Here is a 20,695-nt window from a genome sequence, read left to right as displayed (position 1 = left end):
TCACCTCAGACCCCTTCAACTGGCCATCCTCAAGTCCTGGGACAGGAATCCGTTCTCCCTCGACAGGGAGTTCCGGTTATCAGCAAACACCAGGAGGTCCCTGCACGGGTGGCTCAAGCCAACCTCGCTTGCAAGGGGAAAATCCTTTCCGGTCAATGGAAGGTTTTGACCACCGACGCAAGCCTTATGGGTTGGGGCGCGGTGCACCTACATCACAGAGCGCAAGGCAGGTGGTCACCAAGGGAATCGACCATGCCCATCAACATCCTGGAAATTCGGGCCATCTTCCTGGCGTTGCAAGCCTTCCATCACTTGCTGGCAGACTTTCATATCAGAGTACAGTCGGACAATGCCACGGCAGTGGCATACGTGAACCATCAAGGCGGCACCCGCAGCATCCAGGCGATGACCGAAGTAAAGCGTATCCTACAGTGGGCGGAGGATGCAAGGTCGGTACTCTCCGCGGTCCACATTCTGGGCGTGGACAACTGGGAAGCCGACTATCTCAGCCGACAAGGAATGGACTCGGGGGAATGGTCTCTCCATCCCGAAGTCTTCGGTCAGATCTGTCATCGTTGGGGGACCCCGGACGTGGATCTGATGGCATCTCATCTCAATGCCAAGGTTCCCAATTTCATGGCCAGGACGCGCGATTCGCGATCGCTCGGAGCAGATGCCCTGGTTCAGGACTGGACCCAGTTCCAGCTTCTGTACATTTTTCCACCCCTCCCCCTGATCTCCAGAGTCCTGAGGAAGATCAAACAAGAGGGTGTTCCCACCATTCTGATCGCTCCAGACTGGCCCAGGCGTACATGGTACGCCGACGTCGTGCAACTCACAGCAGACGCTCCCTGGCGTCTCCCCACACGTCCCGACCTCCTGTCACAAGGCCCGTTCTTCCACCAGATCTCAGGGGCTCTCAATTTGACGGAGTGGCCATTGAGACCTGGGTTTTGACCCAAGCAGGTTTTTCACCGGACGTTGTTAAAACCATGATCAGGGCTCGAAAGCCAACTTCAGCCAGGATTTACTATCGTACCTGGAAGGTTTTTCTTCACATGGTGCGACTCTCGTGGGCAGATTCCACTTCCCTATTCTCTTCCAAAGGCCCTCGGGTTCCTTCAGTCAGGCCTGGACGCCGGGCTATCCCTGGGCTCGCTGAAGAGCCAGGTCTCAGCGCTTTCAGTGCTCTTTCAGAGGCGTATTGCTAACAAGCCGCAAGTGTAGACTTTTCTCCAAGGGGTTTCCCGATTGGTTCCCCCCTACAAACGTCCGTTGGAGACGTGGGACCTCAACCTGGTCTTGACAGCACTACAGTCACCTCCTTTTGAACCCCTTAGGGTGGTCTCACTCCGCTTTCTATCGCAGAAAGTGGTTTTCCTGGTGGCAATCACCTCGCTACGCAGGGTGTCTGAACTTTCAGCTCTTTCCTGCAGACAACCCTTCCTGGTTTTTCATCAGGACAAGGTGGTTCTCCGTACAGTACCATCCTTCCTTCCGAAGGTCGGGTCCAGCTTCCACCTCAATGAGGAAATATCACTACCGTCTCTTTGCCCGGCTCCCGTTCATAGGGTAGAGAAGGCTCTGCATACGCTTGACCTTGTCAGGGCATTGCGTGTTTACGTGTCTAGGACTGCTCCTTTCCGGAAGTCTGATTCACTTTTCCTTCTTCCAGAAGGCGTTCGCAAGGGCCTACCGGCTTCCAAAGCCACCCTTGCTAGGTGGATCAAGTCCACCATTCAAGAGGCTTACCGCCTCAACAATTCTCCTCTTCCGGCCGGTATCACGGCACACTCTACGCGGGCGGTAGGGGCCTCTTGGGCCATTCGGCATCAATCCTCAGCACATCAAGTGTGTAAGGCAGCCACTTGGACTAACCTGCACACATTTACAAAACACTACAGAGTGCATACCCAGTCCTCAGCGGATGCGAGCCTGGGTAGACGGGTCCTGCAGGCGGCAGTACTCCAAGTCTAGGGGACTGTCGGCACAATATTCGTCCACTGCTTCCCACCCAGGGACTGCTTTAGGACGTCCCACGGTTCTGTGTCCCCCAATAAGGCGACAGAGTAAAGGAGATTTTTGTGTACTCACCGTAAAATCTCTTTCTCTTAGCCTTTAATTGGGGGACACAGCTCCCACCCTGTAGCCCTTGCGGGCCGTTGTTACGGTTGGGTTCTCATATTGTTGTTTGAGCCTGTTTATAGTAGCCTTTTTTTTACAGGCATGGTTATGTTTCTGGTATATTCCTCCTAATGCTTTTGCACAAAACTGGAGAAGGCTGACGCCGTCCAGGGGTGTATACTGCAGAGGAGGAGCCAAAGTTAATCTTTTTCAGATTATGCATAGTGTCGCCTCCTAGTGGACAGCAGCATAACACCCACGGTTCTGTGTCCCCCAATTAAAGGCTAAGAGAAAGAGATTTTACGGTGAGTACACAAAAATCTCCTTTTTGCCCATCTATTGAGAATGAATGATCAATCCAGGAGGACAAAGAAGCAGATTTAATAATCATCATTATTATTATCCAGTAAAATACCTTTAAAGGGAACATATGTCAAAAAATGGTATCTGGTGTATATAATCTTTAGACACAATATTAAACAGCAGGAGGAGCTTACGTTTTTTGTGGGAAAGCTTTCAGTAAAACTTGTGTTTTATTTATTCAAATCCCTGGTGTTTGTATACGAGTCCAGTGGGCGGACCTACTCAGTGATTGACATTTTTCCCATTTATGATTGTGTATGCAGAGATAGCTGTCAATCACTCGCAGGACCGCCCACTGGACTCATATGTACAAACAAAAGATATTTCAATTGACAAAATACAAGCTATATTGAATAATTTCCAATAAACTTGTATATCATCCTTGTCTGCTTCTCCTTCTTTATACAGTGCTGTCCATCGATTGGACTGCATGTACAACGTGGCAGGTTCCCTTTAACCAATATATTTATTTTTAATTATTATTTATGTTACAGATTTGCAGTGGAATTGCTTAGCCTCAAGGCCTTTTGCAGTAATACACATTTAAAAGGACAATATGCAATGAAGAAAAGGCATTTGGAGATATTAGGATATCACGTCATTCAGGTACATTGCAGATTATTGTATAATGGTACTTGGTCTATTGTTACACTATTGCACAGTGTTTGTTTGCAAGGAGACTGCACAGTACAAGGAAGCTGTACAGTGCCAGGGTGCAAGGAGGCGGTGCAGTGCCAGGGTGCAAGGAGGCAGTGCAGTGCCAGGGTGCAAGGAAGCTGTACAGTGCCAGGGTGCAAGGAGACTGCACAGTGCCAGGGTGCAAGGAGGTGGCGCAGTGCCAGAGTGCAAGGAGGCGGCGCAGTGCCAGGGTGCAAGGAGGCTGTGCAGTGCCAGGAGGCTGCTCAGTGCGAGGAGGCTACGCAGTGCCAGGGTGCAAGGAAGCTGTACAGTGCAAGGAGGCTGCGCAGTGCCAGGAGGCTGCTCAGTACAAGGAGGCTGTGCAGTGCCAGGGTGCAAGGAGGCGGCACAGTGCCAGGAGGCTGCACAGCGCAAGGAGGCTACGCAGTGCCAGGGTGCAAGGAAGCTGTACAGTGCAAGGAGGCTGCGCAGTGCCAGGAGGCTGCTCAGTACAAGGAGGCTGTGCAGTGCCAGGGTGCAAGGAGGAGGCGCAGTGCCAGGAGGCTGCACAGTGCAAGGAGGCTACGCAGTGCCAGGGTGCAAAGAAGCTGTACAGTGCAAGGAGGCTGCGCAGTGGCAGGAGGCTGCACAGTGCCAGGGTGCAAGGAGGCTACGCAGTGCCAGGGTGCAAGGAGGCTGCATAGTAAAAAGAGGCTGCACAGTGAATGATTAAGAACTTGATCAGTCCTGGATCTGATTTTCATCCATTGTTGGTCCTTGTGTCCTGTTAGAGCAGCCGTAACTCCAGCTCAGAAGTTCACGGGATTCAGTTGTCAGAGAGTAAGAACTACAGAAATACACAGACATGTAATCTCCAACAATGTCCAGGGAGTGCTGTAGTGTCCGTTTATTTTATAACCTTTATGGAAATAGACGTTCTGTACATAAATATAAGCATTTCTAACCTGATGGCAAATTGCAGAATTCATTGCTAATAAGTAAAAGACACTCCAGACTTCTCCGTTCTACGGATATGTTCTCACAAATGCATCGACATGTTCGAGCCCAGTGAGTTTTTCGGGAGGAAAGTGCTTCAGGACATGTCAGCAGCTTTTGTCCCCAAGTGTCATTTTTGAGTGGTTTTTGCTACATCTTTGGCCTCCAGCTTTTTTTTATTTTTCGTGTATAAACTAGTGAACCAACTGAAGAAAGGCCGGCTCACTTCTTTCAACCACTTTGCGACTTTAGGAATCTGAAGCAGGTAAAAGAACCTCAAAAAAACGAACGTGTGAACAGCGAGTCGCTTTTTACATAGAAATTAACACGTTCATTCCCTTTAGTGTTTATTTAATGCTTTTTCAGGTGGGATACGAAGCGGAACCACCAGAAAAAGGGACATTGTGTGCACATACCCTATCAGTTCTTATGACAGTTACCACACCGTATGAGATGTGGCAAGACTGAAGACATTAACCCTTTTCTTACTCCAAGGGCAGAGTCAGACGGCCGTGTAACTTGGACTGGCCGACCCGAGTGTGACGGCTGTATAGATAGATGCACATGCTGCCGACAGCCAGTCTGGGTATTGTGATCCTCGTCCAAGTTATATGGCCGTCTCACTCTTCCCTAACAGTCTGTTTTTACCGTCGGCGTGGCATCCGTTTTTCTTGTATGAAAAAATCTAAAATAAAAAAAAGGATTAAACGTAAGAACATGCTTCACTATCTGGTTTTCTGTAAACCAACCCCCCCCCCCCCCCAAAAAAAAAAAATGTAAATGACGCATTCCCCCAATACAAAAAAGTCCTCAGATGCTCCACATTATTGGCCCTAATATCAGATTTTATTTGTCTCACAGATTCCCATTTATGAATGGAAACCACTGACGGCGAATGGAAGAGACCTACAGACTCAATATCTCCGGAAGAAGATTTATGCCGATATATGACACTTGTTGTAGATTTTATTAACAGAAAACTATAAAATATTTTATTATGTGACCATTACTAGTGCCTGTTATTTCTAACTTACCATATAATGTACCGTATGCGTCATGTTTATTTATAGGGGATGAGAATAAGACTTTCCCCTTCGCTATAGAGATGAGTGGGTCGCCTCGTGCAACCCCTGGTCACGGATGTGGACAGGAGCTGCGTGAGTGTCCTTATACTCCAGGATCCCAGGCTCAGTTTATGATTGGCCAGGCTGTCGACACATCACCTGTGCACCGCGCAGATGACACCACGCCAACTAATCAAACGCTGCGCCAGGGAACCCAGAAGCTCAGGAAATTCGTGCACCTCCTGTCCACACCCAGAGAGCAATGACGTGGACTGGGGAATTGTGAAGACATCTGCTATACAGCATAATGAATAGTGCCTTGAATGTGCGGTTTGCTTAGCAGTGGTAAGAATAAAGGACCCCATGTCAGCCGAAACCACCGATATCAGCGGCCTCGTACAACAGTCTAATGTGTATAGAGGCCTCTTTACTCTGGTCTGACCGATGATGTCAGGGCAGAGTAGGATCCAACATCTCCGATTTTGGGCTGCCGATCCTTTTGTCCTTGGCGCGTGCCTGCACTGCTGTGTACGGAGAAGAGCTCTCGTTCAGTCGACCTCTATCTATTATGTCCAAATTGCAGGTGACTTGCATTTTACAGCCTATGTGCCGCCTGCATATTGGATTCTTTTGCAGCGTCTTTCACAATTTGGAAAATCACTAGATGCAATATACCAGTGTAACACCGTCATCATGTCACACCAGTTTTGCCAGGTAGCCTGTTCCTAAGGGGGCTTTCACATTGCGTTTGGGCATCCGTTAAGTGGCTTTGTCGTGGCTTCCGTCCGAACCCTCTACAAAACGGGATCCTGACATATGAGCTGATGGTGCCATAGACAATAATGGTGCCAAAAAAGCGAACGTGCGTTCTGCCGTGAATCATTTTTGGGAGTATACGCCAGCTGGAGACGAACACTCAGATGCGGTCTTCTACATTTGTGTCCGCCTCCAGTAGGCATACACTCCCGAAAATGATGCACAGCAGAGCTCACGTCCCCACTGCCGGCACCATTATAGTCTATGAGACCGTTGGCGTATACAGTGGGGAAAAAAAGTATTTAGTCAGTCAGCAATAGTGCAAGTTTCACCACTTAAAAAGATGAGAGGCGTCTGTAATTTACATCATAGGTAGACCTCAACTATGGGAGACAAACTGAGAAAAAAAAATCCAGAAAATCACATTGTCTGTTTTTTTTTCATTTTATTTGCATATTATGGTGGAAAATAAGTATTTGGTCAGAAACAAAATTTCATCTCAATACTTTGTGATATATCCTTTGTTGGCAATGACAGAGGTCAAACGTTTTCTGTAAGTCTTCACAAGGTTGCCACACACTGTTGTTGGTATGTTGGCCCATTCCTCCATGCAGATCTCCTCTAGAGCAGTGATGTTTTTGGCTTTTCGCTTGGCAACACGGACTTTCAACTCCCTCCAAAGGTTTTCTATAGGGTTGAGATCTGGAGACTGGCTAGGCCACTCCAGGACCTTGAAATGCTTCTTACGAAGCCACTCCTTCGTTGCCCTGGCCGTGTGCTTTGGATCATTGTCATGTTGAAAGACCCAGCCACGTTTCATCTTCAATGCCCTTGCTGATGGAGGTTTGCACGCAAAATCTCACGATACATGGCCCCATTCATTCTTTCATGTACCCGGATCAGTCGTCCTGGCCCCTTTGCAGAGAAACAGCCCCAAAGCATGATGTTTCCACCACCATGCTTTACAGTAGGTATGGTGTTTGATGGATGCAACTCAGTATTCTTTTTCCTCCAAACACGACAAGTTGTGTTTCTACCAAACAGTTCCAGTTTGGTTTCATCAGACCATAGGACATTCTCCCAAAACTCCTCTGGATCATCCAAATGCTCTCTAGCAAACTTCAGACGGGCCCGGACATGTACAGGCTTAAGCAGTGGGACACGTCTGGCACTGCAGGATCTGAGTCCATGGTGGCGTAGTGTGTTACTTATGGTAGGCCTTGTTACATTGGTCCCAGCTCTCTGCAGTTCATTCACTAGGTCCCCCCGCGTGGTTCTGGGATTTTTGCTCACCGTTCTTGTGATCATTCTGACCCCACGGGGTGGGATTTTGTGTGGAGCACCAGATCGAGGGAGATTATCAGTGGTCTTGTATGTCTTCCATTTTCTAATTATTGCTCCCACAGTTGATTTCTTCACTCCAAGCTGGTTGGCTATTGCAGATTCAGTCTTCCCAGCCTGGTGCAGGGCTACAATTTTGTTTCTGGTGTCCTTTGACAGCTCTTTGGTCTTCACCATAGTGGAGTTTGGAGTCAGACTGTTTGAGGGTGTGCACAGGTGTCTTTTTATACTGATAAGTTTAAACAGGTGCCATTACTACAGGTAATGAGTGGAGGAAAGAGGAGACTCTTAAAGAAGAAGTTACAGGTCTGTGAGAGCCAGAAATCTTGATTGCTTGTTTCTGACCAAATACTTATTTTCCACCATAATATGCAAATAAAATGAAAAAAAAACACAATGTGATTTTCTGGATTTTTTTTTCTCAGTTTGTCTCCCATAGTTGAGGTCTACCTATGATGTAAATTACAGACGCCTCTCATCTTTTTAAGTGGTGGAACTTGCACTATTGTTGACTGACTAAATACTTTTTTTCCCCACTGTACGTCCGTATCCCTTTTTGCGGGTGGTTCAGACATAAACCCCAATAGGGCCGCCAAATGGGTGGCCAAACACAATGTGAAAGCACCCTAGGTCTAGACAGCTGCTTTGTTCTAGAAATTGCAGCTTATGAGCAACATGTTGCATCTCTGTGCCGTTGTACATATCTGGTGCCTCCATCTCTTCTGGGCACAGAGGCTCGGAGAGGATGATAATGTCTACAACCAAGTAATCAATGCCTGGAGCCTGCCCCAATAGGTGGCTTCCGCATTATTTGAGTAGGTACCTAATGACTCCCTAGCCACATATCCACCACATATACAGTGCAAACCTCAGCTTCCAGTGCCCTATGTAGATAATACTGGTCCAGGCTCCAGTGCCCTGCCATGAGCCCTTCCAACAGGGGAGGCAACATTACTAAACGTTGCTGCCCCTAGTGGCTGGAATGATTAGTTCTCAAAGTAAACGATCACTATTGGCAAAGTGCAGCATGTTGGTTTTATTTTTTTTGCCAAAATGAAGGCCTTCCAAGCAATAACCATATGGACCCTCCACCTATCCATGAGTTTGTATCCATCAAGGGACAGAGCGTTTTTTTATAAAGCACTCAGACAACCAGTGTGAACTTGGTCTCCATTGGCCTTTCTCTACCTTGGACATTTTCTGGCTTACGTGTTAATACGGCCAAGTGCATTAGACAGATTTGTTTTCCTTTTAGAGAAAGGGTCTTTGTAAGGTCTCAGCCGGTCTCGATTTCTCTCATACACAAAACTGACCAATTTTCATCAGTGTTTGGCCCGTGTGTCAGATTTTACCATCAATGTTTCATGAGTGCCAAAAAAATACATTAAAACAATTGCAAAGCGTCTCCTGCCCATTGCAATGTTAAAAATGGACAGCACACGGCTGGTAGTGGCTAACTTTGATCCAAGACTCAGATCAAAAACATTAAGGTACCCGTGATTTTTGCACAAACTCCTGGTCCGCAAAACCATACAAACATGTGAGCTGCCCCATAGATTATAATGGGAGCGTGTTATATCTGTGAAGATAAGGATAGAACATGTGCGTGAAAAACGGATGTCCGGCTGAGGGCTTAGCTTTTTGATACGTAGGAAGCGTGTAAATACACAAAATATGAGAATATGGTTATCTGATTTCCAAAACTTTATTAATTTAACTATAAATGTATGTACAACCTTTAATTTGAAACGGTTAGTAATGAACAAAGATCTTGTAGTACGTTAATCCATGGATTCATCATAAACCAGATTCTATTCTTACAGCTTTGTCAGCTTAAAAAGATTAAGGCGAGAGTCAAGACAGGTGGCTCCAGAGGCGTATCGTATTTCCTTCAGCATCCCACTCCATTCCTTCTTGTCATCTTCAAACCTGGAGGAACACGGGACACAGCCATTTAATTTGGATGGACAACGTGCTTAGGGGCTTCAACACGGTAGATGGTTGTCGGACAAATGGTGGCTATTGGTGATGAGCGAGCGTGCCTGAATAAGGTGTTATCCTAGTGTGACGGGCGTGCTCAAAACAATATGTTAGAGTCCCTGCGGCTGCATGTGTTGTGGCTGTCGAACAGCAGCGAGAAATGCAGCCACGGGGACTCACATATTATTCGAGCATGCCGAAGACACTTGGTTAGCACCCGGGTGTGGTCAGATAACACCTTTTCCGAGCACGATCGCTCATGTGGCTATCTCTCCCGACTGCTCCATACCTAGGAGTAGAGTTGAGCGACTTTGGTCGGATCGGGTTTCATGAAACAAAATTTGTTTCAGATGAAACTGGTTCGACTAGGGCAAAAAAAAAAGTTGGAGTTTCGTCCGAAACCCGACCCCAATGCAAGTCAATGGGAAATAAAAGTCGGCATTGAGCGAATGACATTCATCCACTCAATGTACAAGTCCCCTCTGAAATGTAAAGTGCTGCGGAATATGTCGGCGCTATAAAAATAAAATTTATTATTTTTATTATTATTATTGTTTCATGAAACCCGATCCGACCAAAGTCGCTCAACTCTACCTAGGAGCGTTCACTCTGCATTCTGTATGAAAGAGCTGCTTTGAGACTCCTCTGGCAGTGTCTTATCTCATCGAGAACAAAAAGGTCAGCAGTTCTAAATCCGACACGCCAGATCCTTATCTTCCCCAACATCATCTGTCGGGAGGCCCCACACGGTGCCTGTTGCTAACAGCAGGTTCAGCTGCTGTGGCCTAATGTGAATGGGGGCTTTACAAGGTACAGCCCACCTGACCGTCCTGTGGCCATAGGCAGTATTTATGCACATTGTGACACACAGATTACCCTACATGACAACTCATTTTAATGGAAAACAAGCCGGGAAGATGTATAGCCAGACGCCAATCACTGGAGGATAGAAAAGCCAGACTTGCAGTGATCAACTGATCACCGAGTCAACCTCTATTTAAATAGGGGTTGTTTTGGGGGAGACAACCCCTTTAGAGTAAGTTCACACTTTGTGTGTTTGGTGCAGATTTTACATGTGTGTTTCTGCATGCCCATACTCTCAACACATATTTAAAAGTATTTGTGCAGGATTTTGTTGTGGAAACGCACCAAAAAATGTGACAAAACGATGACCAGTCAGCAGTTTAACCTGCAGATTTAAGGTTTCCGTTGAGATGAATGGGTAAAATACACACCAAAAATGTGCATTTCCAGAAAAGAAAACAAAAAAGCCAATTTCTGTGCAGGCTTTGAAAAAAGTGAAAGTTGGAAATCTCATTGTATAATTAGGCAAGTAATATGTTGGATTGCTTGAATGAATGAACCGCCAAACCAGTCACAAGGACCACACAACTTTTTGACAATTATCATAAAAATAAAGAAATGATAACCCAAATAATAATCGTAACCTTACTTACATGACCGACTGATATGTGTGAGAACCTGGGCATTGCAATTTGCTGGAATTTCCTGGGTGACATTCATAAAATTTGCACAATGTGTAATTTACACTATGCTGACATATTCATAGCCAGTAGATCTATTTTTCTTTACCTCTCTGCGTCCCAGTATGCACCGAGTCTTTTTCACAAGGTCCACAGAACCTTCTGGTAGCTCACATTCACCACTCATCACCTATATATATATATTATTACCAGGTGATTGTGATCCCATAGACGATACTTTTTAAGGTATATCCCCCTACTGTTTGTTCCTCCTTTGCTATACAAGACCTATTGATTGGTATTGTTATTTGATATTTTATGTACTTTATATAATAAACTTTATCTTTTATTTTATCTCCATTGTTTATGGCTACTCCATTTTCTTCTTTGTTTGTATACCTAACAAATTGTTGTACATTGTCTTATGTTATTTCTCTTATTGTAAAACACAATATTGCAAAAAATTATATTTTATCAATTTCCTTAACTTCCATAGTTTCATTGAGAGATACACACACACACACACACACACACACACACACACACACACACACACACACACACACACACACACACACACGTGTTTCAACCTCTCTGTCCAGTTTTTGCCCGGATGCAGCCCTTGGCACTATCCCCCCTCATCTACATTTTCTTAATAAATGGGGTTTGACACTTGGAACCCCCCAACTTTCAGACATTGACAGCTTATACAGTGGTCCATAAATGTGATAAAGCCTGCTTTTTATAGATATGCATTCTTCACTTTGAAGTCGGCTCTACTTACTTCCATATATCTGTGACCTCTGAAGGTGCAAATTCTTTTGATTCCAGCTGAACCATTGCAAATCCTCCGATGGCATACAGAGATCCCGCTGAAGTGACCAAGTTTATGGAGCTTCTTTCCTGTGGGAATTCTGGTATTGCTTCCCATCTAGTGAAAAAAAGGCATAAAGTGAAAAATTGGTTAATTGATGTTGTGGCAGAAAAGCCTGCGCTTGTAGTCAGTCTGGAAACAATGCAGACGTGCGAGCAAAAAGAAAAGAATTATTCACGGACTGGTAGAAGTTTCTATGTGCGATGTTCTGTTATATTGAAGAGCGTTGTGTTCTGTCTACAAATCTCACGTGCACCAAGTCAAGGGTTTCATGGATGTCTAGCTGTGGGCACGGTCAGGTTTGCATCTCTTCTTGGGATTACTGTAGGATGTGTCACTCATATAAATGTGTCCGGAAGGCTATTACATGACATCAGGACTCTAAATCTTTTGTAGCCGCTCATCGCTAATCTCTCGGCTTGGCTTCATCTTCAGTGGTAATTGATAACTACTCAGGATGTTCTGTGAAGTTTTATATCCATTATATGACGGGTAAGACAACTCCTTTCCAGATAAATGCTGCTGCAGGTCTGACTTTTCACATATTGCAAGAGAAAGTTGCTCTCTGTAAGGCTATGTTCACACATAGGTTTTTTTTTTTTTTTAAACGTTTTGGAGAAGGAACTGAGTGGAAACTCCTTGAAATCTCCAAACTCATCAGAAACTTGTCGTTTTTGAGCCAAAAATTCTGCAAAAACACTCCATGCACGCATAGTCTTAGGGTACAGTACGTGTACACGGCATCTCATACACCCAATTTTTGCCATATGAAGACACCTCTAAGAAAATGTTGACCGAGTTTTTCCTGAATTGTCTTCTATGTCATTTCTTCTGACTTTGCCACCGACGTTTTTTTTTTTAACCAGCGAGTGGCTTTCAAAAACAAGTCACCAGAAGGGACCAGTCAGTTCTTCGAGTTTTCGAAGCCTGAAGTTGTTAAAAGAAGTTGAAAAAGACAAAACATGAGCACGGCAAGTTGTTTATTGAGTGTTTTTCAGGCAGATTCCACACAGAATTCGCCTGAAAAAGATGTTGGGTGCGCGTACCATTATGAGTCTTTAAAGGGAACATGTCAGGAGACTCGTGCTTCTGAACCACAAGCAGCATGATTCGGAGGCCATCTCTGTTATTGCATCCATATTCAAATGTACTTTAAAACAGCAGCAGGAGATGCCTCATCCAAAAGGCAAGTTCCTGGCAGCTTCTCCCTGCCCCGCTCACCTAGACTGACAATGTGCGTGTCGATTGGAGTGGAGTGAGGAGAAGCCACTAGTAACATGTCGCTTGGACTAGTCATCCTGAAAAACTGCAGCATTGAAGAGTGACCCATACCTGGCTGCAACAATGGAGCAGGCCTTACTATGCGCTGATTCACGCTAACTGTGGTTAGGGCAGCATTACACTGTGTGCAGGATTATTAGGCAAATGAGTATTTTGATCACATCATCCTTTTTATACATGTCCTACTGCAAGCTGTATAGGCTTGAAAGCCAACTGCCAATTATGTAAATCAGGTGATTTGCATCTCTGTAATGAGGAGGGGTGTGATCTAATGACATCAGCACCCTATATAAGGTGTGCTTAATTATTAGGCAACTTCCTTTCCTTTGGCAAAATGGGTCAGAAGAAAGATTTGACGGACTCTGAAATGTCAAAAATTGTGAGATGTCTTGCAGAGGGATGCAGCAGTGTTGAAATTGCCATACTTTTGAAGTGTGATCACCGAACAATCAAGTGTTTCATGGCAAAGAGCTAACAGGGTCGCAAGAAGCGTGTTGATAAAAAAGGTGCAAAATAACTGCCCAGAAATTTAGGAAAATCAAGCGTGAAGATGCCATTTGCCACCAGTTTTGCCAGATTTCAGAGCTGCAATGTTACTGGAGTATCAAAAAGCACAAGGTGTGCCATACTCAGGGACATGGCCAAGGTAAGGAAGGCTGAAAAACGACCACCTTTCAACAAGAAACCTAAGATAAAACGTCAAGACTGGGCCAAGAAATATGTGAAGATAGATTTTTGTAAGGTTTTATGGACTGATGAAATGAGACTGACTCTTGATGGGCCAGATGGATGGGCCCGAGGCTGGATCACTAAAGGGCAGAGAGCTCCACTCCGACTCCGACGCCAGCAAGGTGGAGGTGGGGTACTGGTATGGGCTGGTATCATCAGAGATGAACTTGTGGGACCTTTTAGGGTTGAGGATGGAGTGAAGCTCAACTCCCAGACCTACTGCCAGTTTCTGGAAGACACCTTCTTCAAGCAGTGGTACAGGAAGAAGTCGGTATCGTTCAAGAAAAACATGATTTTCATGCAGGACAATGCTCCATCACATGCATCCAAATACTCCACAGCGTGGCTGGCCAGTAAATGTCTAAAAGAAGAAAAAATAATGACATGGCCCCCTTGTTCACCTGATCTGAACCCCATAGAGAACCAGTTGTCCCTCATAAAATGTGAGATCTACAGGGAGGGAAAACAGTACACCTCTCGGAACAGTGTCTGGGAGGCTGTGGTGGCTGCAGCACGCAATGGTGATCGTAAACAGATCAAGCAACTGACAGAATGCATGGATGCAAGGCTTTCGAGTGTGGAAAGGTGGCTATATTGGTCACTGATATTTTTTTTTTTGTTGTTTTTGAATGACAGAAATGTTTATTTCTAAATTTTGTGTTATATTGGTTTACCTGGTGAAAATAAACAAGTGAGATGGGTATATATTTGTTTTTTACTAAGTTGCCTAATAATTCTGCACGGTAATAGTTACCTGAAAAAAACAGATATCCCCCTAAGATAGTCAAATCTAAAAAAAAAAACACTCCAACATCCACAAATATTAAGCTTTGATATTTATGAGTCTTTTGGGTTGATTGAGAACTAAAAAGAATCCTCTCAAATACAACTTGCCTAATAATTCTGCACGCAGTGTAATTCGCCTCCGACATGTTTGCATTAAATTGGCCGAACATCTTTAATAACTATTGGTTGTACACAAGTTTAGGTGAAAACTATTTCTCCTGACCCCTCATACACGTGCCCGCTCAGTTAGTCCGAAAGTACATGTATTCTGAATGGGGAGAGGGGAGTAAACCACAGACAAGCATCTCCAATGATGACTTAGCTTCCCTGAAAACAAATGGATTGGGTGCTGAAATTCAACATGCCAGATCCATCTTTCACCTGATATTATCTGTCAGTGACTGCCATCAAGACTGTATGGACTTTGCTCTGATGTGTATGGGCACCTTCAGCTCTGGCTCTATAATGCTCTCAAAGGGCATTTTCTAATGTAGATTTATATTTGCGGTTTCCTGCTCTGGTATAATAACCGTGGGTGTCCTGATGTTCCTATCTGAGAATTATTGAGATACCTAGGAAAAGTAGGAGCAGCTGTCTCTATTACTCACTTGTTGGTGGGGATATCATAGGCTTCCACTGCTGCGGTCAGTCCATCTTCTGTGACACCACCAGCGACGTAGATCTTGTCTTTATGGACAGCAACGCCAAACATGGATCGGGCGGTTTTCATTGGTGGAAGGTCTTTCCATTCTCCTTTCTTGGGGTTGAACGCAAACAATCTTCCAGTACATTTCCTGAAAAATGAAAAGCAAATCTTAGGTTCATGGACCCTTCTATGATTTCTAGTTGTATCACAAGAAAATATCCATTTTTCCCCCAAAATTTTCATTTCGTCTTGTACACGTGACCACCCAATATCAAATGGGCCAAGATGGTGCTTGGTGACTGGAGTCTATAGGCTTTGATGCCAACACTTCAGTATAGGGAATCTTAAAAACCTTCAAAGGCCTCAAAAGAAAACTTCTGCCAAAATTGTTGGCGTAGAACGCACCTTATTTTATACTATGCCTATGGAGGCATAATTGCCAACTCTCCCAAAACATGTTGAGGCTCCTGGAAGAAGGGGAACTCTCCGAAATTTCCCAATGAGTTGACAAATTTCTCATGTGCCACCTAAACTCCATTGGGAAAAAATGGTCTTGAAGGACTTGGCTTTAAAAAGAGGGCATGAATATCCAATAACATTTCAATAGACAACCCAAAAAGTTGTCAAGTTCTATCATCATCCTCACATACACTGGAGAGTCCATAGGGTTCCTTTACGTCGTACCGTACACTTACTTGTCATCTGTTTTTCCTCCCAAACAATAGATCAGTCCATTGTGAGACACTACAGAATGTCCATAAACCTTGATGGGAAGTTTCTTTGCCTCCTTCCAAGCCACTAATCTGAAAAGGTATAAAGAAACTTACTAACATTTCAGAGGTAAAGTGCCAAATAGTAAGGGGCTTGGTAACCATATACAACATACTTCACATCATAGGAAAACACTGTATCAAGTGACTCTTCAGACTGTAGGTCTTTGCCAGCAATGGCATAGATACAGTTGTCGGCTTCACCCATGCCAAATAGACACCTGGCCGATGGTAGTGGCGGCAGTCCGATCCATTCCCCACCAATGCTGTCCAGCTGCAATACAGAAGAAAAGGGCTCAGCAATTCTAGCTCTGCAGCAGAGAAAACAGAGATTCTATCACAACTGCTGCATCCAGTAAACTAAGTGGTACATTGCTGGAATCAGGGTCTCTACTCCTACATCATGCTGCTGTCAGATTACATAGCAAAAACCTGCTGAGATATTCCCTATGAGAGTCAGTCCCCACAAAATCTGTGTGAAGATTTATTAGCAGTAAATGTGGTACATAATAGTTACTTGTCCATAGTTACCAATGTAACACAGTTAGTCCAGAAAGTAACTTTGCAATTTACTTATTAAAAATGCCCTATGTGCTAATGAACAGAGGGAATTTTAATTTTGATCATGGCTCATTGCCATAGTTACCAGCCACTACTGCAGCCTATTAGTGGTGGCCAGTCTCCTAAGCAAGGAGCACAGCATTTACAAGCTTTTTGCTATGGAGCTTGTAAGCGCTGCTCTGAAGCTGTGTAGATTGCAGGATCTGGCCAGCTTGAGTTCCAATGAGCTCTTACGGTGCTGCAGAGGTAACATTACCTCTGCTCACAGCATCAGAGAGCACACAGTTTGGACCAGAAGCACAACGATGATGCCATTCCGAACTGTCAATCAATCAGGAGAGCACCATCCCCGGACAGCAGAAAGCCACGAGGCAAGAGAGCAGCGCACTCCTAATGAGCGAAAACGAGAACAACCATTTAAGTTGCTCCTAGTTATAAGCTTTTCATGTATATGGGTAAAATAAAACTGAATTTATTTTTTTGCTGTGCTCCATTGCTCTTCCCATAGTTTGGCTGCATCCTCTCCTCTGTATCCCAGAGATGGGTAAGAACCTCTCATATCATCTAATGTCGTCTGTTAATATGTAAAATCACTCCCGATTGCAAAATATTTTCAGATTTTTAGCTAATTTGGGATTTATTTTTCTTTGGACCAGTGTTCCCCATCTTTGGTCCTCAAGAGCCACCAACAGGTCATGTTTTCAGGATTTCCTTAGTATTGTCCAGCTGATAACTGGAGTACCTGCACAGACAATAATCCCATCACCCGTGCAATACTAAGGAAACACTGAAAACACAATCTGTTGGTGGCTCTTGAGGACTGGAGTTGGGGAACACTGCCTTGGACAGTTCTGCCTACAGCCAGGAATACACAAAATGATGGACCATGTCATCATCTTTAAACACCTTCTAACGTCTTGTTCTCAGAGTTCTGCAGTGGGAATAAATGCAAAGAAAACTCCAAACTGGTCATTAGAAGCCAAAACTCTACTTCAGTGATGGTAGATTACGTAGATTGACCACATGGGAAAATACATGAATTGAACCTCCTTGCACCATAAATTTAGTTTAATTCCTGCTTACCAGGACCTTAATAGTTGGTCTTTAGAGACCTCATCCATTTGCCCTATGCAAGGTAAATAGCAATGTGCCAACATTTTAAAAATAAAAAATCTGCCCATAAAATTAATTTTTTTTTTTTGGTCAGTGGATTTGTCATTTTTTCATTTGAATTGTTTTACCAGCTGGGGCCGAATTTGCACATCCACGATTGGCACAGACAGCACATGGATGTATCATGGGTGGCACTGTGTGTGCGGTCTGGAACGGAATGCCTACAGGGTATTTGGAGTTTTGTATCAGAAAAAAAACAAAGCTCTAATAAATATATACTGGGATATTAATCAACATAGCATGCAACCCAAACCCCAAAAATATAGCGTTAAAGGTAAATATTTACTCGTTGTCCCACTGTATCAACTGTCCACAGGAAAGCTGCTAGGGGGCTGATTCTTTAAGATGTTTATTAAAAAATTCTGGGGCAATAATATTGCAATATTTGGCATTTACATGCCAGTCCCGGCCAGCTATGCCAATCATGATAAGTTATAATGGCATAACTTACTCTAGAAGTGTACTCCAGTCCCTGTGCGCGCCGATTAACAGTTGCGCCTAAATAAATAAGCAGCATACACCAATTAATGAATTAGGAGCATCGTACCCCAGGGAGCGCCTTAAGGCTGGGATGCATAACTTAATTGCCAGTCTTAATGAATCGGCTCCTAGGTGCCTTAGTGTTTGTAGTCTGAACAAGGGGACCCCACACTGATTTTGAGATTGGGTTTTTGGGGGACCACCCATTTGAATGGAGAAATGGCCTTGCATGCTCACCATCATTGCATTCACTATCTATGGGACTGATGGGTGATCACTGAGTACATTGCTCTGCCATGTCTGTGAGTCTCATAGACAATAAATGGAAAAGTTGTCTTAATTAATGCATGGCCATTGCTCTATTCGCACAGGAGGGATATAGGACCCCAATTTCAGGACCGGTGGTGGTCTCTGCAGTTGGACCACCAGTGATTGATCCTCTAGAGGGGTGATAACTCCACCAACTCCCTTAAATTATCTCTGCAATCTAGTATGACTAAAATTCATGTATCTTGAGTTTATTCCATAAACTATGATGGGAAAAAGACAAGAATTAAAATGGGTAAACCCACAAAATAAAAGGTAAACCCAAGACAGTCACATCAATTCCACGTACCTGGAAGAAGTAGGACTGTAAAGGATTATCCTTATTTTCTTCATCCACATACAGGCCACCAATGACGTACACTTGCTTGGATTTGGTGACGATACTGGAATGATTTCTTGGAATTTGCTCAGAGAGAGCTACCAAGTAGCATTCATTTTCTAGCGGATCATAGGCCACTGTAGCCGTATCACTGACCATTATGATAAGATCTTTGATAAACATGCCGTGTCTAGGAATGTCATTGAGATATCCAGGAAGTAAGTCTTCATCCCCAACATCACCATCTGCTGCCTCTTTGGTTGGTTCGGGCAGTTTGCCTCCAAAGGCATCTTTAATAATCTTAATCTTTTTCTGGATTTCAGGGTCTCCTTTAAGCAGCTCCTCTTTTTGTACACGATCGTTGAAATATTTTTCGGCCATAAGACGAAATCGAATGCAGTCGAAAACCTCGGCCAGGCTTTTCACTTTGTTCTCCTTATCCGTCCTGACCCATTTCATCACGGCCTCAAAAACAATTTCTTCTTTTTCGACATTCAAACTATCGCTAGAAATAACGGCAGTCAATTCATGTGGAGCAAGCTGCAGAAAGTCCTCTTCATTACATATTTGGCCAAATCGATCAGACACATAGTCCCGCGCAGTGACGGCAAGACGTGGACAGTCCAGAAGGAGACCTAACCTGAAGATAGCCAAACAATTAGTGGGCGAGAGGCGCCTCTGGAGATAGGTGACACATACGGTGAAGACGGATGGGATCTGGAAACGACTGGCCAGTGCAAAAATATCCTGGACATTGCCATCGTTAAGGTCAATATCGGCAGAGTATAGGTACTTAAGAATGGCTTCCATCACAGTTGGGTCAACATTGTCCAGCTCCACATTCTTTTTCTTCTCTTCGCTTTCATCAGACAAGAAGAACTCCCGGAAGTAAGGACTACAGGAAGCAAGGATCAGCCTGTGACAAGGTATACTTTTGTCTCCAGCTTTTAGGAAGCAATCAACAAACTTATTTTCATCTAGAAGTTCTTTCAGTCCATCCTGTAGAAGAGTAGATTGATAAAGCCGAAGTTCTTCTTTAAGTTCCCGGCTGGGATCCATTTTTTTTTTTTTGAAGAGCAGGGGGCTCGAGGGAGAAAGGAGAAAGGCCTTAGCTGTTGTCCGTTCCCAAGTCAAGCAGTAAAAGGACTGATCTATGAACTGTGCCAAGCTTTAACTCTCTGCAATTTAAGCCTACCAGCTAAATATAGGTACAGGCTCTTACAATATGGAATTCACGTTGGCCAATTTGGAAAGAGGTATGGCTCCTGCAGCTGTCACAGATTGAAAGAAACAACTGTAGATTTTGGTTGTTACTAGGGGGAAGATAACTTTGTAAAACTCTTGCGATGATATGATAACATTTTTGCATGCTATTCTCTTTAAAGTCATGGTGAGTATCCTGGGAAGTCAGCATAAAATTAAGATAAAGCTGTTCACATATGGTAGATTTGTTGCAGAAAATCCGTTTGATGCATGTGAATGGGTCAGTATCAGTGCCATGTGCATAGATTTTTTTGGTAAACCACATTGAAACAGTTGCAACAGATCTGCGAGGTGTGAACATAACCTTATTTCTATGGAAATCGATAAGGAAACATTCCATTGATTATGAAGGCAAATTTACCTAATATGCATATCCTACATAGTGCAAATGCAGAGCTTTAACTGTAGAAAAGTTAACTTACATATGTGTACAGGGAATATATATCTCTATATATAAAAATGAATGTGTGTGTGTGTGTGTATCACCAACCAATCATGAAGCATCTTTCATTTCACCAGAGCTGTTCAAAAGAAGCTGAGCTGTGATTGGTTGCTATGAGCAACAGTTTTCCTTGCAAACAATCACTAAGCATCTTTCATTTCACCAGAGCTGTTTAAAAGTAGCTGAGCTGTGATTGGTTGCTATGACCAAGTTTTCCCACTTGACAACACCTCAGCAGACACTGACATGGTGGAAGAAATATAGCATCCCTGGGAACATAAGCTCCCAGCCATTGTCTGCCCCCCTGAAAGGAGCAGA

The 20,695-nt window shown here is 44.2% G+C and overlaps 2 protein-coding genes across 5 annotated transcripts in view; one reads left to right on the top strand and one right to left on the bottom strand.

Moving 5' to 3' along the window:
• The window catches only part of LOC141049390 (FAST kinase domain-containing protein 1, mitochondrial-like), a 57,189-nt gene extending 52,079 nt beyond the window's left edge, over nt 1-5,110 (top strand). For all 4 annotated transcript variants that reach the window (XM_073545819.1, XM_073545821.1, XM_073545820.1 and 1 more), the window contains exons 14-15: nt 2,982-3,093; nt 4,963-5,110. In XM_073545819.1, the coding sequence (XP_073401920.1) occupies nt 2,982-3,093; nt 4,963-5,052 (202 nt within the window). In that variant the 3' untranslated portion in view covers nt 5,053-5,110. The remainder of the gene's footprint in view (nt 1-2,981; nt 3,094-4,962) is intronic.
• Nucleotides 5,111-8,948: 3,838 nt separating this feature from the next.
• KLHL41 (kelch like family member 41) lies at nt 8,949-19,801 on the bottom strand. Its single transcript, XM_073545812.1, has 6 exons — nt 18,643-19,801; nt 15,929-16,086; nt 15,738-15,845; nt 15,005-15,190; nt 11,511-11,657; nt 8,949-9,191 (listed from the first exon to the last, which is right to left on the bottom strand). The coding sequence occupies exons 1-6, from the start codon at nt 19,729-19,731 to the stop codon at nt 9,080-9,082; spliced, it is 1,800 nt and encodes a 599-aa protein (XP_073401913.1). The 5' UTR covers nt 19,732-19,801; the 3' UTR covers nt 8,949-9,079.
• Between the last annotated feature and the right edge of the window lie 894 nt (nt 19,802-20,695).

This window comes from Dendrobates tinctorius, unplaced genomic scaffold (genome assembly GCF_039654945.1).
Source record: "Dendrobates tinctorius isolate UK_male_01 unplaced genomic scaffold, ASM3965494v1 ptg000143l, whole genome shotgun sequence".
NCBI classification, from domain to species: Eukaryota; Metazoa; Chordata; class Amphibia; order Anura; family Dendrobatidae; genus Dendrobates; species Dendrobates tinctorius.
The sequence above is the reverse complement of the archived record's forward strand: the minus strand, read 5'-3'. Positions and strand labels throughout refer to the sequence as shown.

Bases quoted from the DNA above. Each gene is read 5' to 3' on its own strand.
- KLHL41 (XM_073545812.1), bottom strand. From the start codon at position 19,731: ATGGATCCCAGCCGGGAACTTAAAGAAGAACTTCGGCTTTATCAATCT. The intron at 16,087-18,642 runs GTACGTGGAATT...TCTGTATTGCAG, and splicing joins TACAGTCCTACTTCTTCCAG to CTGGACAGCATTGGTGGGGA. The intron at 9,192-11,510 runs GTAAGTAGAGCC...GTGTTCCTCCAG, and splicing joins GAGGTCACAGATATATGGAA to GTTTGAAGATGACAAGAAGG.